At 45.9% G+C, this 27,938-nt stretch overlaps 1 protein-coding gene across 1 annotated transcript; it reads right to left on the reverse strand.

Annotated features, from left to right (window-relative positions):
• Positions 1-2,081: 2,081 nt before the first annotated feature.
• On the reverse strand, positions 2,082-6,302 carry LOC308122972 (uncharacterized protein; the record flags this gene model as incomplete). The annotated part of the gene is made up of 4 exons (XM_080485154.1): positions 2,082-2,472; positions 2,984-3,101; positions 3,650-5,555; positions 5,703-6,302. The coding sequence occupies 4 exons, from the start codon at positions 6,300-6,302 to the stop codon at positions 2,211-2,213; spliced, it is 2,886 nt and encodes a 961-aa protein (XP_080341280.1). The 3' UTR covers positions 2,082-2,210.
• Between the last annotated feature and the right edge of the window lie 21,636 nt (positions 6,303-27,938).

Genomic DNA, 27,938 nt, shown 5'->3' on the forward strand with positions numbered 1-27,938 from the left:
TTCACTCCATTGACACCGAGAGGACGACATGTGGCTGCGACCGGAATGATTCCCGGACGATTCCCGGACGATTACCGGTGGGCCAGTCTGATGTTCATTTTTCTTTGACCGGTGTTTTTTTTCTTCTTCTCAGCAGTGGGTTGATCACATGCTGTTTCCACTGTTCCTGGGACGCCCCCGCCTCCCTTCACTGGCAGCTTCTTTTTTTTTGCAGACGCACCCTGATGACGTAACACGTCCGTGCCGTCGGTCAGTGGGTTTGAAAGATGGATAGAAAGAACAAGGTGGAGCAGCGAAGGCTGGAATTATAAAGAGGAAAGTTCTGGAATCAGATGCAACAAAGTGGCAACTTGTTCATTAAAACCAGCTTCACGGTTAGAAACAGGAAATGATGATGGAACAGGTAAGATGTTTAACTTTGCCTCCAAACCACTGTTTTAATTTAATTATCAAGTTGATGAATTCTGTGGCTTTGTGGAATATAACATGAAATTATATAATTTGAATAATAGTACAATGAAACACCACATAACTGGTAAACTTTGTCTTTTATTTCCTCAGAAAGCAGATCCAGCAGCACCAAGCAGGTCGGACTGATCTCAGGATAGATCAGATTATTATATTCAATATAATGAAGAGCAGGATGGAGACCTGCTCCATATGAGAAATGTCCTGAGATTCTAGATGATTCAGCTCTACATTAATGAAACTGACCAGAACATTGTAAAAAGGGGAGATTTGTGCTGAGAATGTAGATCATTTTAAAAAAGTGATTTAGTGTGAGAAGCAGAGCCAGCGGTGATGAGGGGACTGATCCCGTCACTATGGAGGGAACAGCTGAGCTGCTCTAACAGTGTGTGAACAATCAAGCAGTACTTCCAATATATGAGAAGTTTCTCAACATTACATTTGATTAAAAACAGGTTCAGAAGAAACGTGAGGCATTCATGCTCATGAGCACTGAGGAAGGAATCCTCATGTCTGCGGACAATGATATTGTCATAAACAAAGAGGCAGAGGCCAGTGCACTGCTCAGGGTTTATTCATGTTCTGGGGTTGGTCATGTTTCTTTGAAAAACAGATGATAGTGTTATAAGAAAGTTCATTTTTAATTCTGTATTATGAATCTAATATTTTATGTTTTTATTTAATTTTAAAGGGTTTGGATATCTGTTAATACGTATTTGAAATGTAGATTCTGAAATACAGATTCTGAAATTATATTTTAAAAAAAAGACGTATTGTATAATGGTGCATTTGTGTTGAACAAAATTTTCATTATGAAGCAACTCTTACTTGCAATGAAATGGAAATATTTTCGAAAAAAATACCCTGAATTACAAGGCTTTACAGAACATGGACTTCACATTTTTAAGTTTAGAATTACTTGATTTTAACAGGTCGTGATCTAAAGTGGGCCGGTCTGAGGTCCGAAACTCCAGGGCTGAAAATGAGTCGCACTCCGGCCCTGAACGGTTGTCATGGTAACATCACATCTCGTTGTGCCAGTGCCTTGTTACCATGGAAACATAAATTTTGGTTCACCAAACACACAAAAACTACAATAAGTAGTAGTATCCATAGCAACAAAAATCAACAACAAATTAAACAAACCGTCAGGTGTTTAGATTGTTGTCATAGTGACAATCTGTCAACAGAAAGTCCCTGAGTTGCTCTCCTGTTACGAGCGCAACACACGAGACCCATTGTTCTCTGAGGGAAACAATGTCATGTATCGTTTCCATGGCAATGTGGGAATCACAGTGTCATCAAGCTGTTTCTGAACAAAGACAAACACGACAATATTTGAGTGCAATAAATGTTTTTAATTCATTTGCAGATTTTTTTTTGTACTGAAGAAAAAAGATAATAATAAAAATTATTATTATCATTGGAAAAAAAGATAATCAGTGAAGTAAGAACGCAAACATCCAGGTAGAGGCTGTGTGTGTGTGTGTGTGTGTGTGTGTGTGTGTGTGTGTGTGTGTGTGTGTGTGTGTGTGTGTGTGTGTGTGTGTGTGTGTGTGTGTGTGTGTGTGTGTGTGTGTGTGTGTGTGAGACAGACACACACTGAGTCCCCATGAAACTGAGTTGCATGAAACGGCGTTGTCGTGTGGGCGGGGCCTGAAAGTAGAAGTGGAGGTGAAGTAGAAGGTCAGTGCCTGGACTCGTCATGATGTCTGGACTCATCAGTTGTTCGTCAGTAGCGGTTAGCACCGAGGTCTCGCAGCTCCGTCGTTGGGGTTCCCGGTCAGCAGGGGTGAGTCCTGGGTGGGGGCGTCCCCAGTCTCCAGAGCTCGGCCCACGTTCTGCCAGAAGAGACCCGGGTGCGAGGTGGCCTGGGGCCAGCTCAGGTAGGTCCGACGCTTCACAAGCTTCCTCATGCGGTGGTATGGAGACAGGAGCCGCGACGGGATGTCCTCCAGGAAGAGCAGGACCAGGACGTCCTTCTGTTCGTCAAACAGGCGGAAACTGCAACAACACAGACCGGAAGAGACCAGGGGAGACCATGAGAGACCAGGAGAGACAATGAGACACCAGGAGAGACTAAGAGAGACCAGAAGAGACTATGAAACAGTATAGACAAGGAGAGACCAGGTGAAACCCGAACAGATTTCATTCAGGGTTAGGTTGTCAGGTTGACGTTTTCCACCTGCTGTTCCCTGTCAGTGTGAGGACAGCCAGCGCCCCCATCTGTCCACCTGCTTCTCCGCCTGTCATTCGGACAGCGCCCCCACTTGGCCACCTGCTATTACCTGTCAGTGTGAGGACAGCCAGCGCCCCCACCTGGCCACCTGCTGTTACCTGTCAGTGTGAGGACAGCGAGCGCCCCCACCTGGCCACCTGCTATTACCTGTCAGTGTGAGGACAGACAGCGTCCCCACCTGGCCACCTGCTGTTACCTGTCAGTGTGAGGACAGACAGCGTCCCCACCTGGCCACCTGCTGTTATCTGTCAGTGTGAGGACAGACAGTGCCCCCACCTGGCCATCTGGATCTCCCTGGAGCACCACTCGCTCTCCAAGTATCTGCGGCTCATCACGCAGATGGTCTTCCTGCTGGAGTAGATGGCGTCGGTGATGTTCTCCACGATGGGTTTGCCTGCAGACGAAACCATCAGACCGCCAACGCTTGTTTTTCTGAACAGGTTATTTCTGGACATCTCAAGTGTGACTGAAGAAAAGCTGAGAGGAAGTGAAACCATTCTGAAGGAGAAGAAGGAGGTGCAAACAAACCTTATTATTGTTATCATTGTTCTTATTCTTATTATCATTATTCTTATTATTATAGATTTTGTTGATGATGATAAAATAATATTTTTTAATGATAACATTTAATTATTTGTTTATCATTTATTCGTCTACAAAATGAAAATGTCTTTCCTTTTACTTTATTTAACTAAAATAAATGTTTTTCAAAATCATTATTACTAATGAAGCTGTCTTCTCTACAGCAGATGTCACATCTGATCCCTTCGTTGGTTGGAACAGGTATGACAACAGCATTTTGGATTGATTCAGATTTCTTTTTTAAGTCTGTAGGTTCAGTTCTTCTCCTAATGCCATGAGCAGAGTTACCTGGTTGGTGCTGCAGACACAGTCTCCAGCAGTTACCTGGTTGGTGCTGCAGACACAGTCTCCAGCAGTTACCTGGTTGGAAGTCTCGATGGTGCAGACACAGTCTCCAGCCCTGCTCCCCCTCCAGCACCGGCAGCATCTCTCGGTACACCCAGTCCTCATCGTGGACGTTGTAGGAGATGAAGGCGTCGTAGCGGTGGGGCGTCATCTTCCTCCTCTTCTTGCTGTCGTAGAGGAAGGCCAGGAAGAGGTGGTATGCATAAAGCAGCTGCCACCTCAGGAAGTGGTGAACAAGGGACACCAGGAGAGTCAGGACCACCAGAGAGCTGCTGGAGATGAAGCAGACCAAGCCAACATCCAGAAAGCAGGACTGGACGTCGAAGTCCATCAGCCTGGTCCCGTGTTTACTGGAAGGGAAGGCACAGGTGTACTGGTGGGCATTTACCACCTGGGTCTGGTTGCCGGTCCTGGCCCACTGGATGAAGGCCACGTTAGAGCAGTCACAGGTGAATGGATTACCCAACAGGTCCAGGTAGACCAGCGCCGGGAGAGACTGGAAGAGCGTCTCATTGATGACCATCAGTTTGTTGTCTCTCAGAATCAGGGACTGCAGCTGAAATAGTTCTGCCCCCCACAGAAAGTCCACAGATCGAAGGTCCGTCTCAGAGAGATCCAGGGTCTGCAGGTTTGGGATGAAATGGAAAAGTTCTGCCTCCAAATCTGACAAGTCTGTCTTCCCCAAAGTGAGACTCCTGAGTCGGGGGTTGAATTGGAACGTGTCGGGACGTGGAGCAGTGATGTAAAGGTTGATGGCTTTGAAAGCCTCCAGGTGGGTCATTGCCTGCAGCATCTCCTCCGGCGGGTCAAGAGGATGTCCAAAGTGAAAGCCCTGGTTGATCACCTTGAGGTTCTTGAGAGACTTTAACTCATAAAAATCTTCAGATGATGACTGCAGAGATTTTTTCACATCTCCATCGATGCTCATGTACAGGGTGAGATTTCTGAGGTGCCGCAGTCCTTTAAAGTTACACTCGTAATCAAGTGGAATGGTCACCAACAAGGTCTCCAGGTTTTTCAGTCCATCAAATGTCTTTTGGTGCACTCTTCCGATGCCATTCGAAGTCACATCCAAATATCTGAGAGATCGTAATCCCTGAAAGTCTCTGTTGTTCATCATCCACAGAAAGCCTTGGCTCAGATCCAAGTACTCCAGCTTCTGCAGGCCCATCTTGAAGGTGCCTCCGTATGTCCAGAGCAGGTTTTGGCGCAGATCCAGAACCTTCAGCTCGGTGAGATTTTGGAAGGCACACCCATCCAATTTGGCTATGCGGTTGACGCTGAGGTAGAGCTCTGTGAGGTGAGTAGCGTTTTCAAAATCATCACAGTGCAGCTCTGAGATGTGATTGTCCTCCAAGTTGAGGATCTGGAGCGAGGCCAGGCTACGGATGTCTTTTGGCACATCGACAAGCATGTTGCTGGGCACTTTCAGAGACTTGATTCGGGTCATGGAGCGAAGCGAGCCTTCGGGCAGCAGCCTCAGGTACGTGCAGGACAGGTCGAGCTCGGAGAGCTGAGAGCACGCCGCCAGTCTAAGAGTCGACTTGGCCAGATGGTTGTATTCCAGAACCAAAATCCGGAGTGTCGGAATGGCACAGACTGTGTCCAACAGGCCCTTCTTTATCCACGTCTCCACGTAATTCATCCTCAGATGAATGAGTGAGTCCAAGCTCTGTAGGACGGTTCGGAGGTTCTCCAATGGAATCAAAGGTTCGTTGAAAAACAGCTGGACGACGCTGCTCAGAAACGTCCGGTTGGTCACATCCCACCTCAGACCAGAATCTCCTCCGCTCGTAGAAAGATTGATGGTCTTCAGGCGAGGGAATGTCGGCGATGTGATCCCAAACGATTCCAGGTGCCGAAGGGCAGACAAATCCAATGTCTCCAAGACGGAGGACTCGATCAGCGGGAGGTCGCTCGTCTGGAACAAAGAAACACACAATGACACTAATTAGAAAAGGCACAAAACAGCTACAACGAGACATGACAACAAAGAAGGAAGACAGAAAAATGTTGGAAAGATAAAGAAAGAAGCACCTAAATAGACATTGTGCCTTGAGGACGATACCTGGAAGGAGGTGAACAGGTTCGAACTGAGTTCCAGATTCTGGACGCCGGGCAGCAGCAGGACCGGCTGAATGTCTTGGACCTGTCGCAGCAGGTTGGAGCCCAGCAGCACCGTGCGAAGCGACGTCAGGTGGTGGAAGGCGGCGGGGTGGATGAACTGGATCTTGTTGGAGTTCAGGCTGAGTTGGCTCAGGTTGGACAGACCCTGGAACATGTTTTCCGTCAGGTTGCAGAGGAGGTTCCCGGACATATCAAGCATTTCTAACGACATCTGGTGGAGGAACGAGCCTTCGTCTACCCGAGTGATACGGTTGTAGGACAGAAGCAGGCGTCTCAGCCCCCACAGGGAGCTGAAGTCATGCAGGCCGACGCTCGACAGCAGGTTGTGGCCGAACCAGATGGAGGTGGCGCCTTGGGGGAGATCGGTTGGGACAGACAGAAGCTCTTGGTTCGCACAGTCGACCAGTACCTTATCCAGAGGACTCGAACCGTGATACATGCTGCAGTTAGTCAGAAAGTACGTCTGCGACAAACCAGCGAGGAGCAGCAGGCACATGATGAACAAGAGACCCTTTGGGAGGAAACATGACGATGTCGCCATGGTTGAAGAAACATCTGCACACAATGAAACACAACCAAACACACCATCACCGAGGATATATATACAATATGTACAGTTCAGACACTATCATTCACAAAGCAATCACTCAAACCACAAAACCACAGCTCGTCAGTCCCTACAGTTAAAAGGTCTGAAGATTTAAAGAACCTCATCAGAATCTACTCAAATCTCCGACTCCAAGTAGAACTGTAGTAATTTCTGGTTTGACCTTCCCCATTCACTCTCACACCAGACGACTGCACCCCCCCACCGGAACCTCTGCCGACGCTTGCACAGAGGGAACCCCTCCCCCGCCCAAGATCACAGCAGCCAAGGTGTGCGGAGAGCTGAGGAGGCTACGCCCCAGCGAGGGGGCAATCTACTCGAATCTACTCAAAATCATTCAAAACTCCAAAAAATAACAACTTCTTTAAATGACACTTCAGGGTCCCAAATTGACTTTATTGGTACCTGATTTTTGTGCAGCAGGAGAGTGCACCTGGCAGTACATACAGATACTTTAAAAATGCAGGACAGTAAAAAACAGTAGAAACGCAGACATAGATGGGCACTGACAGGTTAACAAGTGAAATGAATAAATGAATAAAAGTAACCACTAAAATGCCACTATAAAGACTTGTTGAAAACATGATTAAAAAAGGGAAAATAAAAAGCTAAAAAGGTTGAACTTCATTAAGTAATAAAACCAAAGAGTAAAGTGCATTTCAGACTCATTTAGAAAAGAAGTGGCAGCAAGAACAAAGCTGCCCTTGGAGCGGCTCGTTTAACGTTTTGGGACTTTGAAGTTTAAGTTTAACTTCGAGTCAATGATAGTCCCCAGATATTTCCAGATAGCACCCCCTCCCCCCAACACACGCACACACACACACACACACACACACACACACACACACACACACACACACACACACACACACACACACACACACACACACACACACACACACACACACACACACACACACACGCACATGACATAAAACAGAAAACCTACAATAGATACAAAAGACCCCTAAGACACAGCCAAAATATACCAAATATACACCAACTACACAAAAAAATACCAAATATACACCAAAAATATACCAAATATCCACCAACTATACACCAAAAAATAAATAAAAATGCTGCACAAATACACCCAAAATACCCAAAATATACAAATGAAAAGATGAAAATGCAAACAAACTCAGAAAACACGAAAGCTACAAAAAAAGACTCAAAGAAGACAAACACAAAACATACATATAGAACGCATACAAAAAAAACCTGAAACAGAAAAACCCACCGAAAAAACACAAGAAACAGAAAACACAAAGTTTACCGATGTGGCGTGTCCACCTTGTGTGCTGATGCTGTGGGTGTGTGTGTGTGTGTGTGTGTGTGTGTGTGTGTGTGTGTGTGTGTGTGTGTGTGTGTGTGTGTGTCACTGAACAGCCACCTCATTATCCTGGTTGACAGAAAAAGACAGTAGCATCCTTCACTTCTGCTTTTCAGGCTTTTCACTTCCTGTTTGTCCTGCTCGATGTCAGATCGTCAGATAAGACAAGAAGCTGCTGGTTTGCTCTGAGCTGCTGTGTGAAGGTTCAACCTGCACCCCCCCACCGGCACCTCTGCCGACGCCTGCACAGAGGGAACCCCTCCCCCGCCCAAGGTCACTGCAGCCCAGGTGTGCGGAGAGCTGAGGAGGCTACGCCCCAGCGAGGTGGCAAGTCCTGATGGTGCGTCCCTGCGACTGCTGAAGGCCTGTGAGACGGAGCTGGGAGACCCTCTACAGCACATCTTCAACGGGAGCCTGGAGCAGGGGAGGATCCCCCAGCTGTGGAAAACCTCCTGCATCGTCCCAGTCCCAAAGAAGCCATGACCTGAAGAGCTGAACGACTACAGACCGGTTAACGTCACACGTGATGAAGACCATGGAGCGGCTGCAGCTACACCACCTGAGACCACAGGTCCGTCATTCTGCTGACCCTCTGCAGTTTGCATACCAGGAGAAGGTTGGAGTGGAGGACGCCATCGTCTACATGTTGCATCGATCCCCCTCCCACCTCGACAGGCGCAGTGGTGCTGTGAGAATCACATTCTTGGACGTCTCAAGCACCTTCAACACCATTCAGTCCCTGCTTCTGGGACACAAACTAACGGAGATGGGGGTGGGTACACACCTGGTGGCATGGATAATGGACTGACAGACGGACCCCAGTCTGGGGGACTGCATGTCCGACACTGTGGTCAGCAGCACTGGAGCGCCACAGGGGACTGTGCTTGCTCCGGTCCTGTTCACCCTTTACACATCCGACTTCATATACAACTCGGAGTCCTGCCACGTGCACAAGTTTGCTGACGACACTGCGATTGTGGGGTTTATAAGCGGTGGGTAGGAGGAGGAGGACAGGAAAGTGATCCAACTCTAAACGAGACAGGAAGCCAGTGGAGTGAGGCTAATACTGGGGCGATGTGCTCTCGTTTCTTTGTCCCTGTTAAAAGTCGGGCGGCAGCATTTTGTAAGACCGATGTAGGTGAAGGTGCGGTAGTCCAGTTTCGATGTGATGAAGGTATGAACGACTCTCTCAAAGTTCTTCTGTTAGAGATACAGCTTCACTTTGGCCAACAGCCTCGACTGAAAGACACCAGTTTTTAGAACGGAATTGATTTGTCCGTCCAGTTCGAAGCCACTATCGAGAGTCACCCCCAGATCGTTTGAGAAGGGTCGATTACATGATTGTAGAGGACCTAGAGCAGTGGTGTAGTCAGCAAGTGGATCTGGCTGGCTGAAGACAATAATCTCAGTTTTTGATTCATTTAGGGACAGAAAATGTATTTCCAGCCAAGATTTTACATCCTTTAAGCAGTTGAGTAGCGGCTGACATGAACCTGCAGAATTGGGCCTAATTGGGAGGTAGATGTGTACATCGTCAGCCAAACAGTGAAAACAGATTTTATGTTTATTGAAAATGGACCCCAGGGGTAACATGTATAGGGAAAAGGGTAAAGGGCTTAAAATAGATCCCTGTGGGACCCCGCAGGAGAGTGGGGCAGCCGAAGAGGAGAAGTCACCGAGCTGAACAGAAAAGCTTCTATTTTTACGGTAAGACTGAAACCTTTGAGTCCCACTCAGACGAGATGAAAGAATATCATGATGGACTGTATCAAAGGCAGCAGTCAGGTCTAAAAGCACTAAAACAACTGAGTGAGCTGCATCAGCAGGTAAGAGAAGGTCCTTAAAAACTCCTAAAAGGGAAGTTTCAGTACTGCAGCGGGGCTTAAAACCAGACTGAAACTTTTCATAAATGCCAAAATCATACAGTCACCCTCTAACAGTCACCCTCTAACAGTCACCCTCCAACAGTCACCCTCTAACAGTCACCCTCCAACAGTCACCCTCTAACAGTCACCCTCAAACATTCACCCTCTAACAGTCACCCTCTAACAGTCACCCTCTAACAGTCACCCTCCAACAGTCACCTTCTAACAATCACCTTCTAACAGTCACCCTCTAACAGTCACCCTCCAACAGTCACCCTCTAACAGTCACCCTCCAACAGTCACCCTCCAACAGTCACCCTCTAACAGTCACCCTCAAACATTCACCCTCTAACAGTCACCCTCTAACAGTCACCCTCCAACAGTCACCTTCTAACAATCACCTTCTAACAGTCACCCTCTAACAGTCACCCTCCAACAGTCACCCTCTAACAATCACCCTCTAACAATCACCCTTGAACAATCACCCTCTAACAATCACCCTCCAATTGTCACCCTCTAACAGTCACCCTCTAACAGTCACCCTCAAACATTCACCCTCCAACAGTCACCCTCTAACAATCACCCTTGAACAATCACCCTCTAACAGTCACCCTCTAACAATCACCCTCCAATTGTCACCCTCTAACGGTCACCCTCTAACAATCACCCTCTAACAGTCACCCTCTAACAGTCACCCTCTAACTATCACCCTCTAACAATCACCCTCTAACAGTCACCCTCTAACAATCACCCTCCAATTGTCACCCTCTAACAGTCACCCTCTAACTATCACCCTCTAACAGTCAGATTCAGTGTTTGTTTGTTATGTTGTATTTTTGTTTTTAAATCTGTGCGTTGTTTACAGTTTACATGTTTACATTTTCACCGTGTTAAGGATGTGTGTGTGTGTGTGTGTGTGTGTGTGTGTGTGTGTGTGTGTGTGTGTGTGTGTGTGTGTGTGTGTGTGTGTGTGTGTGTGTGTGTGTGAGATATAAACTACTCAAACTAATCCAACCCTTTGTCATGTACGGTGTCGGTTTGAGGAGTTCAACCAATCACAGAGTGAAACGTTGCTGCCACCTTTAGGAACAAAAGATGAACTGCAGCAAACCAAAAGTATTGTTGGAGTTAAAACATTAGTTTAAAGAGAAAGACGTGAAGAGGAAGGATTAAATATGTTCACACTTCTTCCTGCTGCCTCGTGAAGACAGACTCTGTGTTATTCTACATCTGGTTTGGTCATCTGGATGGTTATTCTTTTTCTCTTTGTTTGTTTCTTTACGTTACTTTTTTTTACATGTTCGAAATTTAGATAGATGGATAAATAAACTGATAAATAGATCAATAAATCAGTGTTTTTTTACTTAATTTTTCAGGTTCGTTAATGTGCCACATGTGAACCCTGAAGAAACTTTGAAAAACATTTTAAGAAGTGACGTCTTGATGCAAAGTTCATGTACAGAAAGCAGTTTTATGAGAGGAAACTAAAATAAAACCATGAGAAGATTGTTTATTGAGAGAAGACGTTCTGTGTAATGAGGTGTAGTTCTGCAATGTGATCACCAGGGGGCAGGCTGCAGCTGCAGATGCAGCTCATAGGAAAATACTTTGATCTGTTCATCCAGTCATCGTGTGTTCAGGATCAAACACAACTGAACTCGTTTCCTGTTCATGATTTCACTTTAATCCAGTGTGAGCGCTTCACATGTTCTGCCAACCAAGTCACATCCGCTCTCCTGACCGAGTCACGTCCGCTCTACTGACGAGTCACATCCGCTCTACTGACCAAGTCACATCTGCTCTGCCAACCAAGTCACATCCGCTCTCCTGACCGAGTCACGTCCGCTCTACTGACGAGTCACATCCGCTCTACTGACCGAGTCACGTCCGCTCTACTGATGAGTCACATCCGCTCTACTGACCAAGTCACATCTGCTCTGCCAACCAAGTCACATCTGCTCTATTGACCAAGTCCCATCTGCTCTGCCAACCAAGTCACATCCGCTCTACTGACCGAGTCACGTCCGCTCTACTGACCGAGTCACATCCGCTCTACTGACCGAGTCACGTCCGCTCTACTAACCAAGTCACATCTGCTCTGCCAACCAAGTCACATCCGCTCTACTGATCGAGTCACGTCCGCTCTACTGACCGAGTCACATCCGCTCTACTGACCAAGTCACATCTGCTCTGCCAACCAAGTCACATCCGCTCTACTGACCGAGTCACATCCGCTCTACTGACCAAGTCACATCTGCTCTGCCAACCAAGTCACATCCGCTCTCCTGACCGAGTCACGTCCGCTCTACTGACGAGTCACATCCGCTCTACTGACCAAGTCACATCTGCTCTGCCAACCAAGTCACATCCGCTCTCCTGACCGAGTCACGTCCGCTCTACTGACGAGTCACATCCGCTCTACTGACCAAGTCACATCTGCTCTGCCAACCAAGTCATATCCGCTCTACTGACCAAGTCACATCTGCTCTGCCAACCAAGTCACATCCGCTCTACTGACCTAGTCACGTCTGCTCTACTGACCGAGTCACATCCGCTCTACTGACCGAGTCACGTCCGCTCTACGAACCAAGTCACATCTGCTCTGCCAACCAAGTCACATCCGCTCTACTGATCGAGTCACGTCCGCTCTACTGACGAGTCACATCCGCTCTACTGACCGAGTCACGTCCGCTCTACTGATGAGTCACATCCGCTCTACTGACCAAGTCACATCTGCTCTGCCAACCAAGTCACATCTGCTCTATTGACCAAGTCCCATCTGCTCTGCCAACCAAGTCACATCCGCTCTACTGACCGAGTCACGTCCGCTCTACTGACTGAGTCACATCCGCTCTACTGACCGAGTCACATCCGCTCTACTGACCGAGTCACGTCCGCTCTACTAACCAAGTCACATCTGCTCTGCCAACCAAGTCACATCCGCTCTACTGATCGAGTCACGTCCGCTCTACTGACCGAGTCACATCCGCTCTACTGACCAAGTCACATCTGCTCTGCCAACCAAGTCACATCCGCTCTACTGACCGAGTCACATCCGCTCTACTGACCAAGTCACATCTGCTCTGCCAACCAAGTCACATCCGCTCTCCTGACCGAGTCACGTCCGCTCTATTGACGAGTCACATCCGCTCTACTGACCAAGTCACATCTGCTCTGCCAACCAAGTCACATCCGCTCTCCTGACCGAGTCACGTCCGCTCTACTGACGAGTCACATCCGCTCTACTGACCAAGTCACATCTGCTCTGCCAACCAAGTCATATCCGCTCTACTGACCAAGTCACATCTGCTCTGCCAACCAAGTCACATCCGCTCTACTGACCTAGTCACGTCTGCTCTACTGACCGAGTCACGTCCGCTCTACTGACCGAGTCACATCCGCTCTACTGACCAAGTCACATCTGCTCTGCCAACCAAGTCACATCCGCTCTACTGACCGAGTCACATCCGCTCTACTGACCAAGTCACATCTGCTCTGCCAACCAAGTCACATCCGCTCTACTGACCAAGTCACATCTGCTCTGCCAACCAAGTCACATCCGCTCTACTGACCAAGTCACGTCTGCTCTGCCAACCAAGTCACATCCACTCTACTAACCGAGTCACAGCCGCTCTACCGACTGCGTCACAGCCGCTCTACCAACCAAGTTATAGGGGCTTTACCGACCGAGTCACAACCGCTCTACCAACCAGGCCACATCCAGTCAACTGATGGGGCTTGGTTGCTCTACCGACCGAATCATAGCTGCTCTACCAACCGAGTCATAGCCGCTCCACCAACAGAGTCATAGCCGCTCAACTGATGGAGCTTCCGCCACTCTACCAACTGAGTCACAGCCGCTCTACCAACTGAATCTTCTGAACGGTGGAGTTACAACTCCGTGTTGGAGATCAGCTCAAATGATTGATATTACAAAACATCAACAGGTGAGGTTCTTGTTGTGATCGAGTTTAAAAAATGAGCCACCTGTGTCTACTGGCCTCAGCTCACTGAGAGGTACCAGGAAAGTACCTGGTATCAGGTACTAACACGTAGTGGAAAAGTGTCGAGGGCGAGTCCAGTAGGGTCAAGTAGGGTCAAGTAGGGTCAAGTAGGGTCAAGTGGGAACTGTGGAAAAATACCACAGGAAGACTGGAGGCTCAGTTAACTGAAGTAAACCTGCTGCAGTTTGAGAATCTGTGTTTGTTCGCCACAACACACACACACACACACACACACACACACACACACACACACACACACACACACACACACACACACACACACACACACACACACACACACACACACACACACACACACACACACACACACACACACACACACACACACACACATCCTTAACACAGTGAAAATGTAAACATGTAAACACAATGTAAACAACTCACAGATTTAAAAACAAAAATACAACATAACCAACAAACACTGAAATAAATGAAACGTTTACAAAGAGGAACAAAATGACACAAACAACAACAACCAGAACAAGAAAGCAGAAAACATCCAAAACAATCACAAAAAATCAACACCAAGAGAAAGAAAATCACAACAAAGAGATGCGACGACTCCACATTGAGAAAAGAACGGACAGAAGCGAAGCAACTGAAAACTCACAAATAAACAAAGAGACAGAAAAACTAACAAACACAAACAGAGAAGTTGACAAACGTCCAGAAAACTTCACACAGCGAAGCTTCTCTCTGCTCCCCGCCTCGTCTCCATCATCACCCCCGTCTCCCAGTGAGCTGCGCTCCGTCGCCATAGCAACCGGTCACCACGGCGACGAGACACAGCCAGCATCTCGTCTCCATCGGAGTCAGTGGAAGGAGGAAGAGCGAAGGCGAGGTGTGGCGAGGAGAGAGAGAGAGAGAGAGAGAGAGAGAGAGAGAGAGAGAGAGAGAGAGAGGGAGAGCACAAAAATACCACATGTAAACACAAACTACAGCGTCCAGTCGCTCGGCTCCACCCTCCCGACGGTTTTCTGCTCCTCCGCCTCTGGAGAGGAAACTTCTTCAGTGTCGACACGGCAGGAGAGCAGCCAGTGACCCCGACGCCAAAACACCGTCAACAGCACGAGACCGGCAGCGACGCCGCGGCGCCATCGCAGGGTGAGTCCCAGCGTCCCCCACTCAACTCACTTTGATTTATAACAGAGTCGTCAGAAGAATCAGCAAGTACAGGATGGAAAACTCTGTGTTAACAGAGCAGGAGAAACCTGCAGAACCAGACTCAGAGGAGGTGAAATCTGCAGATCCAGACTTGGAAGAGGAGAAACCTGTAGATCCAGACTAAAAGGAATAGAAACCTGCAGAACCAGACTCAGAGGAGGAGAAACCTGCTGATCCAGACTCAAAGGAATAGAAACCTGTAGAACCAGACTCAGAGGAGGAGAAACCTGCTGATCCAGACTCAAAGGAATAGAAACCTGTAGATCCAGACTAAAAGGAATAGAAACCTGCAGAACCAGACTCAGAGGAGGAGAAACCTGTAGATCCAGACTAAAAGGAATAGAAACCTGCAGAACCAGACTCAGAGGAGGAGAAACCTGCTGATCCAGACTCAAAGGAATAGAAACCTGTAGATCCAGACTAAAAGGAATAGAAACCTGCAGAACCAGACTCAGAGGAGGAGAAACCTGTTGATCCAGACTCAAAGGAATAGAAACCTTCAGAACCAGACTCAGAGGAGGAGAAACCTGAAAAACAAGGCTCAGAGGAGAAACCTGCAGATCCAGACTCAGAGGAGGAGAAACCTGCAAAACCAGGCTCAGATTAGAAACCTGCAGATCCAGACTCAGAGGAGAAGAAACCTGCAGAACCAGACTTAAAGGAGGAGAAACCTGCAGAACCAGGCTCAAAGGAACAGAAACCTGCAAAACCAGGCTCAGAGGAGAAACCTGCAGATCCAGACTCAGAGGAGAAGAAACCTGCAGATCCAAACTCAGAGGAGGAGAAACCTGCAGATCCAGACTCAGAGGAGAAGAAACCTGCAGAACCAGACTCAGAGGAGGAGAAAACCTGCAGAACCAGACTCAGAGAAGAAGAAACCTGCAGAACCAGACTCAGAGGAGGAGAAAACCTGCAGAACCAGGCTCAAAGGAACAAAAACCTGCAAAACCAGGCTCACACGAGGAGAAACCTGCAGAACCAGACTTAAAGGAGGAGAAACCTGCAGATCCAGACTCAGAGGAGAAAAAACCTGAAGAACCAGACTCAGTGGAAGAGAAACCATGCAGATCCAGACACAGAGGAATAGAAACCTGCAGAACCAGACTCAACGGAGGAGACTTTATGCCACAGAAGCTCTTTAGCATGTAGCAAGTAGCATGTAGCATCATTCGAGTTACAAGCTGAGCGGTTAAGCTACTGAGCAACATCGGCTTAACTGCTGGTGATGAAGTTGCTGGTGATGAAGTTGCTGGTGATGAAGTTGCTGGTGATGAAGTTGCTGTTGTTGTACAAACTATCTTTCTCCTCTTGATCTTTTGTCAGAATATAATTTATAATCTGTCTTACTTTTATCATTCTCATTAACGTCACTTCACTTCACAGCAAAGTCAAACAAGTGAACCTGTTTCTGACTGAGCATCAACAATCCAACACCCTGAGCTAATGATAGCCCTGTGCTAATGATAGCCCTGTGCTAATGATAGCACTGTGCTAATGTAACCCTCAATGCTAATATCACCCCGATGTCAACGTTGGGCCTGTGCTAACATTACCCCAGATGCTAGCATTACCCCTGTTCTAATAATAGCGCTGTTCTAATGTTACCCCTAATGCTAATTTTACCACCAATGCTAGCATTAGCCCTGTGCTAATATCATCCCTGATGCTAGCATTAGCCTTGTGCTAACGTCACCCCTGATGCTAGCATTAGCCCTGTGCAAACATTACCCCTGATGCTAGAATTAGCCTTGTGCTAACGTTACCCCTGATGCTAGCATTAGCTTTGTGCTAACTTTTCTGACACTTCCTGTTAAAACCCACCGACTCTGAAGGACGTCTGAAGCTTGATTGAAGCAGGTGATCTGCTTCACCTGACGATCCGCCCACATCAGCAGCTTCCTCTCAGGTGGAGCAAGGTGGGTAGGGCTTGAGCATGAGCGGGCGGGGCTTAACTCCCTCTTCAAATCAAGGTCCCAAATTGACACCTGGAAAAAAGGAAGACAAAAGCATTTTACAAAAACTCCATCCAGCTCAGCTTTGTCATTCTCATTAATATTAAAGAAACTCCAAACCACGGACATCACTCGTCCTCTCTCGTAGCTGACGTAGCTGATGGGTGACGTCACATAAAGCTCGCTGGCTCATATCTGCGAACTTTAACGAGTACAATTACCCAGTACTTGTATTGGAATCAGTATCGGTGCATCTCCATATCAAAGTACAATCAGATTGAAGGTCTTTGGAGTAAATCTGAGTTTGACATATTGGTTTCATCAGCATACAATCATACTGGAAACGCAGAGTGGCGCTCAGGAGAGTGATTTGTGAAAACAGCGCCACCTCTCTGGAGCGCCTCGTCACTGCAGCTGTTCTTTTCCCACTTCCTGTGAGAAGTTGGCATTTTCTCCTCGTGCACGCGTGGTTGTTCTGGAGATGCTGAGGCTCGTTTCCTTGACAACGTCTCCAGTGAAAATGAATCATGTTTTAGGTTTACGATCGTGAAAAGTTTCAAGTTTCCATGGAAGGGCGTCTGGACATTTTCAAATAGATTCATTTTCCCTCGTTTCCACGGAGGCGGAGGCGGTTTTCTCTTTTCGATCAGTATTTTGCTTCGTGAAGTCATTTTTCTGTAAATGGACGGATGGAAATCATAGATCATTGATCTAGTTTAGATCGTTTCCTGTTCCACCATCTTTCTGTTCTTTATCTCTTCATTACTCTAATCTCCTCACCTTGATTTCATTGTTGTGTTATTTTACTGGTTTTGAATGATTCCATGTGGTCACTTTGTGTAAATCATTGTCATGTTATATAATCTTTGGCTCCCATCGTCTCACACGTTTCCTTCCACCCCTGTTGGGATTGTTTCCATCTCCTGCTGCGACTCTATTTCCGTCCCAGTGGAGTGTGGACATCACAGCCGGACTGACGGGACCTAAATATAAGTTGAAGCAGGTCAGAGAGAAAAACCTCAGATCTCCTGACTGCTGCTGCTGAAACGATTGATGGCGTCACGTCGACTCTACTGATGATCTTGCATCGTTTAACGCTTCATCTTCGTAGAGCAGCAGCTCTGGAAGTCGTTTATCAATCAGACTTTTTCTGTCTATAAAGAAGCAGCTTGGTGTTTCTCTTCAGCCGCCGTTTGTGTCGGGATGGTACGGGGCGGGATGGTTGTCGTGCGGCTGCACTGACAAAAGTTGTGGATGGTACGGAAAAAAACATAACCACCGGCTGCATTTTCTGTCACCCCTCCATTGAGGTACTGAGCAGTGAGGAATGGGTCTGCGAGGAGGAGCGGCAATGCAGCCGTCTGCTGATTGGTCAGTGACGATCGTCACTCTGGACTTGCCTGCTATATTTATATATCCCATGGGCCGTAAACCCCCCTGTTGTTGTTTACATACATCGCTTTGCGCTCATTAGTTGTTTTGTTGACTTGGTTTATTGTAATGTCGGCGCTCCACAGTGTTGGGACCCACCACCGCTCACAACGAAGCAACAGGCTATAAAACGGGGGGGGGGGGGGGGGGGGGTCCTCCTGCGACTCTAAGGAGGACCACAACCCCAGGTTTGGAACCAATAGAAACTCAGCAGTGAAGGCAGAGTTTGTTGCCTCCAGCCAGTCGTTGGTGGAACCGACCCGAACACCGCAGGTGTCCGAAATACAAACTTGGATGAAACCCTTCCAACTACCGCTCTGGGGCTCTTCTCACCCGAGCAGCTCAGAGACATACGGTTCTGCTGCATCGGAAAAGGGAAAAAGGGGAGTGCAAAGTAACTCCAAGTCGTATTAAAACGCTGATCGTAACAGATCAGCTCTGCAAGGAGACACCAAGGGGCACGAAGACCCACAAGGACCAGATTGTAACTTGCTGGTCAAGTGAAGAAAGCCGTGGAAAGTACTTCTACTTTTTCTTCTGTTTTTGGGATCCTCAGAACGCAGCGAGCGGCTCTCCTCACCGCCGCACAGCCCCCCACTGCAGCTGAACATAAGACCCCACAGTTCTGGTTAGGAAAGCCGAATCCAGACCCGGTAACGGACAAGTAACTGCGGCCTCATGAGGTCCACACAGCACCGAACGGTGCTGATCGTCTAGTCCAACAAAGTAAGAGGCCTAGCGTCTGGGCAGTGCAGATAAATTAGCCTGAAGTTAATATGAAATGTTTTACTGTGTCATGATGAGGCTGCAACGAAGTTGCCGTCTACTCTGTGTACGCACGAGTACGAAACTCTGTTTCTTCACCTCAGACACCGGAGAGCCGGGTGAGCTCCAAAAGCCACTCGGACCTCTGTGTGAAGGTATCAGAACGCACATCTTACTTGTCAGAACCCTCTTTCTTTCTTCTCTCTTTCATTAAAGTCGACTTCAGGCACGCGTCCCGCGCTCAGTAATCGAGAAAACATAGAAGCGCTCACAGAAGTAGCAACCAAACTGCTACATTTAGCTGTCGTATCTCCGTTGGGTCACCGGAGTTTCACTACAAGTGCCAACATCCAGTCAAAACTTGGGCCTAACCCCCCCCCCCCAAACGAGACTGATATTTTGGTATTAGCTTTGTCCAGATTCTCTGGTGGTGCCCCTTTTTTTATTAATGAATAGCGAACCAATTTATTAAAATTAAAAAACTATTTCAATAAACTATTTTTGACAATTTATTAACTTTTGGTAATTACTCAATTACTTTAGGAGTTGTTAATGAGTAAACGACAGTTTACTCCTATTAATAATTACAATTTTTCATAAAATTACTCCTAGTGATTTATTACTTTAAGTAATCTTTTAATTACAGTATTTTAATGCCAATAACCATAAATCCCAACAATAGCATCGAGGTCTTCCGACGAGGTGCAGAGTAACAGGAGGAGGAGCTTCAGCAGGAGCTGGACGCTGCTGTTCACAAGGAGATATTAACTTTTACCTACAAAAATAAAAAAGGTTAAATTACTTCTCCATTTTGAAAATTTCGACAATAATGTCAATCCAACCTTGCAGAGAAGGTGGAGCTGAAGTTAGACACTTTTTTGTAATATTTTTCTTGCTTGCTGCCAGAGAATCACTTCTCTGTTCCAAATTATTAGCATTTCCCAAATACACATTTTCAAAGGTAAATGGTAAATCAATTCCAAGCACAGAGTTTAGAGTCCTATGAACCTCTTTCCAATATGTATTCAACTTAGGACAGGCTCAAAATACATGGTAACGGTTCGCTTCGTCTGAGCCACACCGTCTCCAACATGTTGGTGTGTATGAATACTTTCTCTGGAAGGGTCTGGAAGTATCTCACAACATTCTTCCAACAATGCTCTCGCCAGAACAAGGAATTAGATGAAGACCACTGAAACGACCAAATTTCTCTCCAATGTTCTTCAGAAATATCAATAGCAGCCTCCTTTTCCCCATTTCTGTTTTATATACAGTGTTTTGTGTTTGTCGGTAGTAAAAAAGCGTTATATAATCTCTTTTTTGGGTCAATAAACTGTGTGCTGATTTCAGTATTTTATAAAATGCCATGTCAGTCTGTGAAAAATTAGAAATTTTGCATTTTGAAGTGAAGCTGTGTCTTACTTGAAGATATCTGTAAAAATTGGTTTGTTTCCAAGTCATATTGGTTCTTAAGATCCTGGAAACTGAGAAAGTTATTATTTTTGGTAAATGACGAGTATGTTGCAAGGTCCTTTTTCCACGATTTAAAGGTGGAATTTACTTTATTAGGAGGGAAATCAGAATGAAATCAGAATGAAATGCACACCATCTGAATAAATTTACTATCTCCTGAGTTTTTGTTAAATCAATCACCTTATTCCAAATATTTAATGTAAAATGTACCCAACAGTCTCCAGGCTCTCCCATTCGGGACGGCAGTGCTCTGTCGCCAGTCGTTGCTGGCGGTGGGAATGTACTGATCATTTTAATCTCCAATTCTTTCCACTATGAACTGTAGTCATCGTTGCACCAGGAGAGGAGAGGAATTAACTGAGACGCATAGTAACAGTATCGTAGGCAAGGGAGGGCCATTCCCCCCGCTTCTTTTCATAATCGCATCGTGCTATGCCTAACACGTGGCTTCTTTCCCCGCCAGATTAACCGCGATATCTGTTTGTCCCAGTACCGAAATGGACTTTCGAGCACTTCAATTGGGAGTGTTCTAAAACAAGTACAGTAGTTTAGGGAACATTGACATCTTAATAGTATTTACTCTGGAGGTTAGACTCACAAAAGGCACCACCTATGTAAGTCTTCCTTAAGCTTCAATGACAATGGCTCATAATTTGTTTGATGAAGCTTTGCTAAATCTTTGGTCACGGACACACCGAGATACTTTATCGCCTGAGATTAACAATTTAAGTTTTAATCATTTTGTAAGATTGTTGGGGCTGTGATACTTAGTGTCATAACTTGTGTTTTTGGAATGTTGAGTTTGTAACCTGATAAGTTTCCAAATTCCTTTAAACAAAGTCATTAGGCCCTTGAATGATTCCTCTGGTTCCTCCAGGTAAACCAACACATCATCTGCAAACATTGCCACCTTGTGTTCAATACCTGGCACTGTAATTCCTTTGCGATGACCTTCGCCTTAACAATTGTCCAAGAGGTTCGATAAATATTGCACATAAAAGTGCTTCCTCTTTCCAACACCAACGAGTCTGTAAGGTCACCATTAACCTTTATCCGTGCCGTTGGTTTCGAGTACAGAGATTGAATCGCCTTTATAAAATTACTATGAAATGCCAATTCATCCATTACTTTGTAAAGATAAAGCCATCTTACGGAATCAAAGGCCTTTTCTGCATCGAGACCAACCATCAAGGTTATAAGTTTTCTTCCATATTGCATGATCAACAATATGTGTAGTCCTTCTTATGTTTTCCATTGTCTGTCTCTGTTTTACAAATTCTGTCTGGTCCAGATTGATGATGTCTGGTAATATGCTCTCCAGTCGACGTGCTAAAATGGAGGTAAACAGTTTATTAAGGACACTTAATTTCCACACTCCTTTTTGTCTTTATTTCCTTTTGGAATAACTGAAATGATAGCTTCACACCAGGAGGGTGGCGTCTCACCCAACTGTAAGACCCAATCAAAAGTCCTTATGATTAGCGGCGAGAGGCTTGTTTTCAGATGTTCATACCACTCTCCTGTGTACCCATCTGAACCAGGGGATTTCCCAGATTTAGGTCTTTGATTGTAATAGGCTTCACCAGCATTTTATTTTGGAAATCCTTAACTTTTGGGAGCTCCAGACTTTCCAGAAACACATTGATACTTTCCTCACTTGCAGCTGCAGACTGTGTATATAACCTGTGGTCAAATGTTTCAAAACATTCTTCAATTCTTTCCCTGGAGTCCTCAATTTGGCCGGTTGTTGGATTCTTAACCTTGTAAATTGTATTCCCCGTCTGTTGTTTGTGCAGCTTATAAGTCAGGATTTTTGCTGATTTTGCATCAATTTCATAATTTTTTTGGTTCAGAAATGTCTTTTTTTTTTGTATTTCCATAGTATAAATATCATCTATTTGCCTTTCTCTTCTTTTTATGTCCGATCTCATTTGAGTGTTAGTATTTTGACGATCTCTGGTTTGCAGTCTTTTTAACTTTTCCTGTAGATCTGTCAAATGTTTACCTCGGCATTTTTTCCATATATGCAGTAAGGGAAATAGGCTTTCCTCTGAGTACTGCTTTCAATGTGTCCCACAAGATTGTAGGTTTAATTGTGCCGTCATTATTAATTTCCATATATACTTTAATTTCATTTATAACTTTCTCAACTACCTTTGAGTCATTAAGAATGTATGACTTTATACTCCAATGAGTTTTCTTTAAGCTCCCCTGCAGGTCTATTAAGAGTTATTATTATGATCTGATTGATCAATTGTTGCAATTTGGGATTCTTTATCTTAAGCCTATCCAAGCTTAATACAAAAAAAATAATCTATCCTGGAGTAGATGGAATGTGGGACAGAAAAGTGTGTAATCTCTAGTCTGTGGATGCCTGTCTCTCCACACATCTATGATTCCCAACTTCTCCATTGGGGAATTCACCTTTATGAGCAGGGGATTTGATGGGTAGCTTTACCTCATGAGTCCAAATTTGGGTCAAGCCTGATGTTAAGCTCAGCCTTAAGGTCAAGCTCCTTAGGAAGTAGGCATCATCTCAAAAATCTTCTTATACAGTAGTCAATCGCTCGCTGGTGGGCCATACACATTTATCAGAGTTACTTCAATTCCTTCTAATTTACCAGTGATCGTACAAAAGCGGCCATTTTCATCTGCTGTCTCAGACTCATGTTCGTAGGTAAGCCCGCTGGATATAAGCGTGGCCACCCCTCTTTTGTGTGCAGCCTTACACGAGGAGGAAAATACATGCATGAAGTCCCGCCTCCTTAGCTTAGCGTGTTCAGAATCAGACATGTGAGTCTCCTGGAGAAAAGCTATTTGTGCTCTTTGTTCAATACCCCAAATACGTTCAAAGAAATAATTTTCAGTTCTCCGCTCTGCATTTGGTCTATTTTGTAAATACAAAAACAATCGTGTCTCTTTTCCAAACCATTTTCTTGCTACCCCTTCCAACGTAACGGTAAACATTAGAACACCGGTAACAATGTACAACCATTAATACTCTTTTAACTTCAAACCCACTTCCAAAGTGGAGGTCCCTTCTCTCTTGGACCTCATCGTCGAGGGATAGCCTCTTATGCCCGAAAGGCCTGGAGGGCCCTCTAACAGTTACAGTATCTCGATGTTCTTTCGTGTCTCCAAAGCGACGTGTTTGTTAGTTCGTATTCTGCATCCAAGCGTGAAATCACCTGTCCAGTTTGCTTGGTTGGACGTTTGCGTTCTCGGTTTGTTTCCTCCTAAATGATTGTAGCGTTTCCTTGTATCCCGGTGTGCGTCGTGCTGGCCGTGGTTGCCAGGTTTGCCGCTGCAGCCTCTCCACGATCTGTGCGTCTCACTCTGGCAACAGGCAAGCCCCTGTCCACCAGGTCCGACGATGCGTCCTCCATTGAGTCGCATGTTTTCGCCTCCTTGCTGAAGAAGACTCGCAGTCTCGCTGGGAATAAGGTCTGAAACCTTACATTGTCCTCTTTGAGAATTCTTCGTATCTCTCCATATTCCCTCCGTCTTGCCAGCACATCCGGGGCATAATCGGGATCCAACCTTTCCTTTGGCAGGCCAACTTCAATACTTCTTTATTACGATAGCTTTGGAATCTGACCACTGTCGATGTGGGCTTACCCTGTGCAGGGGGACGTGGGCTCAGGGCCCGGAGCACTCTCTCAATCTGTAAATCTTGAGTAGTGGGTTTTCTCAGATTCTCATGCAATAACTTCTCCACAAAGGGCAAGACCATAGATGGAGATTGCCCCTCAGCCATCTCGGGGATCCCATACTATGATGTTCTGTCTACGGGAGCGTCCTTCTAATTCTGAGTTTTTGCCGGCGCTGTCCTTGTTGCTCCATCATCACCTCTTCTGCCCCCTGCTCACGGGCTTCAGTCGTTGTAATCCGGTTTTCTGCATCGTCCAATCTTGACTTCGTGTTTGTAATCCCTTGCTTTAGATTGGCAAATTGCTTTTTAATGTCCTCGTGGAAATCTCTGATTTCTTTCAGGGTCAAAGGCAGCTTGTCCTCGCCTTGAACGTCCACACTGTCTGTGGCGTCTTGGCTCACTGCCGGAGCGCCGCTAGCATGTTCTTCATCCCCGGTGTTTCTTTCAACAGTTTGAGCCGCCTTCTTTGTCTTGTTCTTGGATGCCATTTCTTTTCCCCTTTCACTTTTTCAACTCGTTAATTATAAATGTACAACTTAAATTGACTTTCGGGGTTATATCAGATTAGTTAGTGGCCAGAGTGGAAGCGACTCCCCGCCTCCATCTTAACCGTACCTTCTGTGGTGGGACCACGCCTCAGAGTTGGGTCCGGGTGCACTTTACCGTACCGTACCCTCCGTTCCCCGGCCCGGCCCCACCCCGCCCCGCCCTGCTCGGGCACATACTGCAGTGGAACCACGGCTTTTGATTTCTTTCCAACGACGACACGTCAGCATTCTGACACTCTTAAACACAACGAACAATATTGAAATGTAGACTGTGGTGTGAGTGAGGCGCTGGATGAACCAGATAAACCAGGGAACCTCAGGTTCTGGTTTCACTGACAAGAATCAACCTACTCCACCTCTCTCCACCTGCTGAGATGGCTTATTGACAAGCTGTCAGGCGTCGCCGTGGCAACAATCACTTTCCCTCCTTAGATGGAGCGTCCAGCCTTCAGACAGGAGACATTAAAGATCGATGATGTCATGACTCATAGTCCCTCACGTGGACTCAAAACAATAATGAGAGAGAGAGAGAGAGAGAGAGAGAGAGAGAGAGAGAGAGAGAGAGAGAGAGAGAGGAGAGAGAGAGAGAGAGAGAGAGAGAGAGAGAGAGAGAGAGAGAACACCAGGTGAAGAGATAAAGTTAGAGGGACAGTCATCAAGTGGAGAAAAAAAGATATTGAGATAAAAACAAATTGACAAGAGACACAAAGAGACAGAAAGATATAAAACAAATGAAAACACACCACCAACACATGACTAATATCACCACACACACACACACACACACACACACACACACACACACACACACACACACACACACACACACACACACACACACACACACATACACACACACAAATACACACAGCTGTGAAACAGATTGTAGCCCAGCTTCACTCCACCACCTACGTGTGTGTGTGTGTGTGTGTGTGTGTGTGTGTGTGTGTGTGTGTGTGTGTGTGTGTGTGTGTGTGTGTGTGTGTGTGTGTGTGTGTGTGTGTGTGTGTGTGTGTGTGTGTGTGTGTGTGTGTGTGCGTGTGTGTGTGTGTGTTAGATCAGCTGATATTTCAGCTGTGACAATGTGTGAAGATGCTTCACATTCACTGTAAGGTTGAGGTGTAGAAGAAAAGACAACACTCACACACACACACACACACACACACACACACACACACACACACACACACACACGCACACACACGCACACACACACACACACACACACACACACACACACACACACACGCACACACACACACACACACAGACACACACACGCACACACACACACACACACACACACACACACACACACACACACACACACACACACACACACATTGCACAGCCCTGAGTGTGAGTTTCTAATGAACCTACATCAGCAGGTGATAGTGATGAACTCTGAGTGTGAAGGTGTAAATATCAGATGTCTGTCTGCACATTACATAGCACACACACACACACACACACACACACACACACACACACACACACACACACACACACACACACACACACACACACACACACACACACACACCTCGAGTTGTTGAGCTGAAATCAGATTGAAACGTTTGTACAGCTTTTCTTCTTTGATTCAGACCTTTTTCATTCATAACTTTTAAATCTTTGATTCTTTGACTCTCTCACTCATTGAATCTCTAATTCTTAAACTTTCTGACTTTTTGAGTCTTTGACTATCTGATTATTTTCATATTTAACTCACTGACTCTTTGTATACTTACCTTTCTGATTCTTTAATGTTTTTGACTCCAACACTTTGACTATTTGACACTTTAATTCTTTGGTTCTTTAACAGATTTATTCACTGCTGATTTGACTCTGAATCTTTTATTCTTTGATTCTCTAAATCATTGACTGTGTCTCTTTTAACTCTTCGTCTCTCTGACCCTGTGACTGAAATTCTGACTCTTTGACTCTCAGACTCTTCTTCTCTGCCTCTTTGACTCTCTGGATCTTTGACTATTTCATTTTTGAATCTTATTCCTGGAATCTCAGCATCTACGACTCTGTCACGTTTCCATTTTCTGTCTCTCTGACTCCACCTCTTGGATCATCTTTTTGACTCTCATAGTCTTTGAGTCTGAGTCTATAAATTAGAGAACTCTATAATCCTGGTAGGATTACCTGGTGAAACAGGAAGTGATGCGATTACCAGGTGATACAGGAAGTGATGCAATTACCAGGTGATACAGGAAGTGATGCCATTACCAGGTGAAACAGGAAGTGATGCGATTACCAGGTGAAACAGGAAGTGATGCGATAACCAGGTGAAACAGGAAGTGATGCGATTACCAGGTGAAACAGGAAGTAGGTGATACAGGAAGTGATGCAATTATCAGGTGAAACAGGAAGTGATGTGATTACCAGGTGAAACAGGAAGTGATGTGATTACCAGGTGACACAGGAAGTGATGTGATTACCAGGTGAAACAGGAAGTGATGTGATTACCAGGTGATACAGGAAGTGATGTGATTACCAGGTGATACAGGAAGTGATGTGATTACTGTGACATCACAGTAGGAGGTCCATTGTTATCATACTGATGACCGCAGTGAAGCCATTACCATGGTAACAGTCACTTCAGCAGTTAAATTTCTATGTCAGAAATAGAACATTATTTCTCTAAGTTTCTCGTGTTTACTGACTGAACTCAAACAATTTTCACCCCAATATGGACGAGAGAAAATTTAGACTTCTATTTTCTGCTTTGCATTTTCAAATCCATCAGTTTGAAGGATTCCTCTCACTGGTTGTTTCCTCGCACCGTCCCGAGACATGACGTTCCATTCCCGTCAGCGTGAAACTTTTAAACAGGCTCAGTTGTTTGTTTTCAATTATTCTGTGTGTGTGTGTGTGTCTGTGTGTGTGTGTGTGTGTGTGATGAGCAGTAAACTGATTGCATGAATAAAACACCGTCGTTTTGCTTCTGTCACATCCAAACTGGAGACTCTGGAAATAACATCACACACTAATTGAATTCTGTCGAGCATGAAGGAACACACACACACACACACACACACACACACACACACACACACACACACACACACACACACACACACACACACACACACACACACACACACACACACACACACACACACACACACACACACACACACACACAGAATAATCCATTCATTTCCTGCAGACTCACGGAAACTTGTCTCTTCATTTTAAATTAATCTGATTAAGGACATTCAAACTGATAAGTGCTGGTGTGTGAGCATGAAGCTCTTTAGCATGTAGCATGCAGCTTGTCAGCAGTGATGCCGGTAACCGGTAACACGTTAATTAGTAACGCCTTACTCTCACAAGACCACTTTTTTCAT

This window comes from Lipophrys pholis (assembly GCF_963383615.2).
Source record: "Lipophrys pholis genome assembly, chromosome: 17".
NCBI lineage: Eukaryota > Metazoa > Chordata > Actinopteri > Blenniiformes > Blenniidae > Lipophrys > Lipophrys pholis.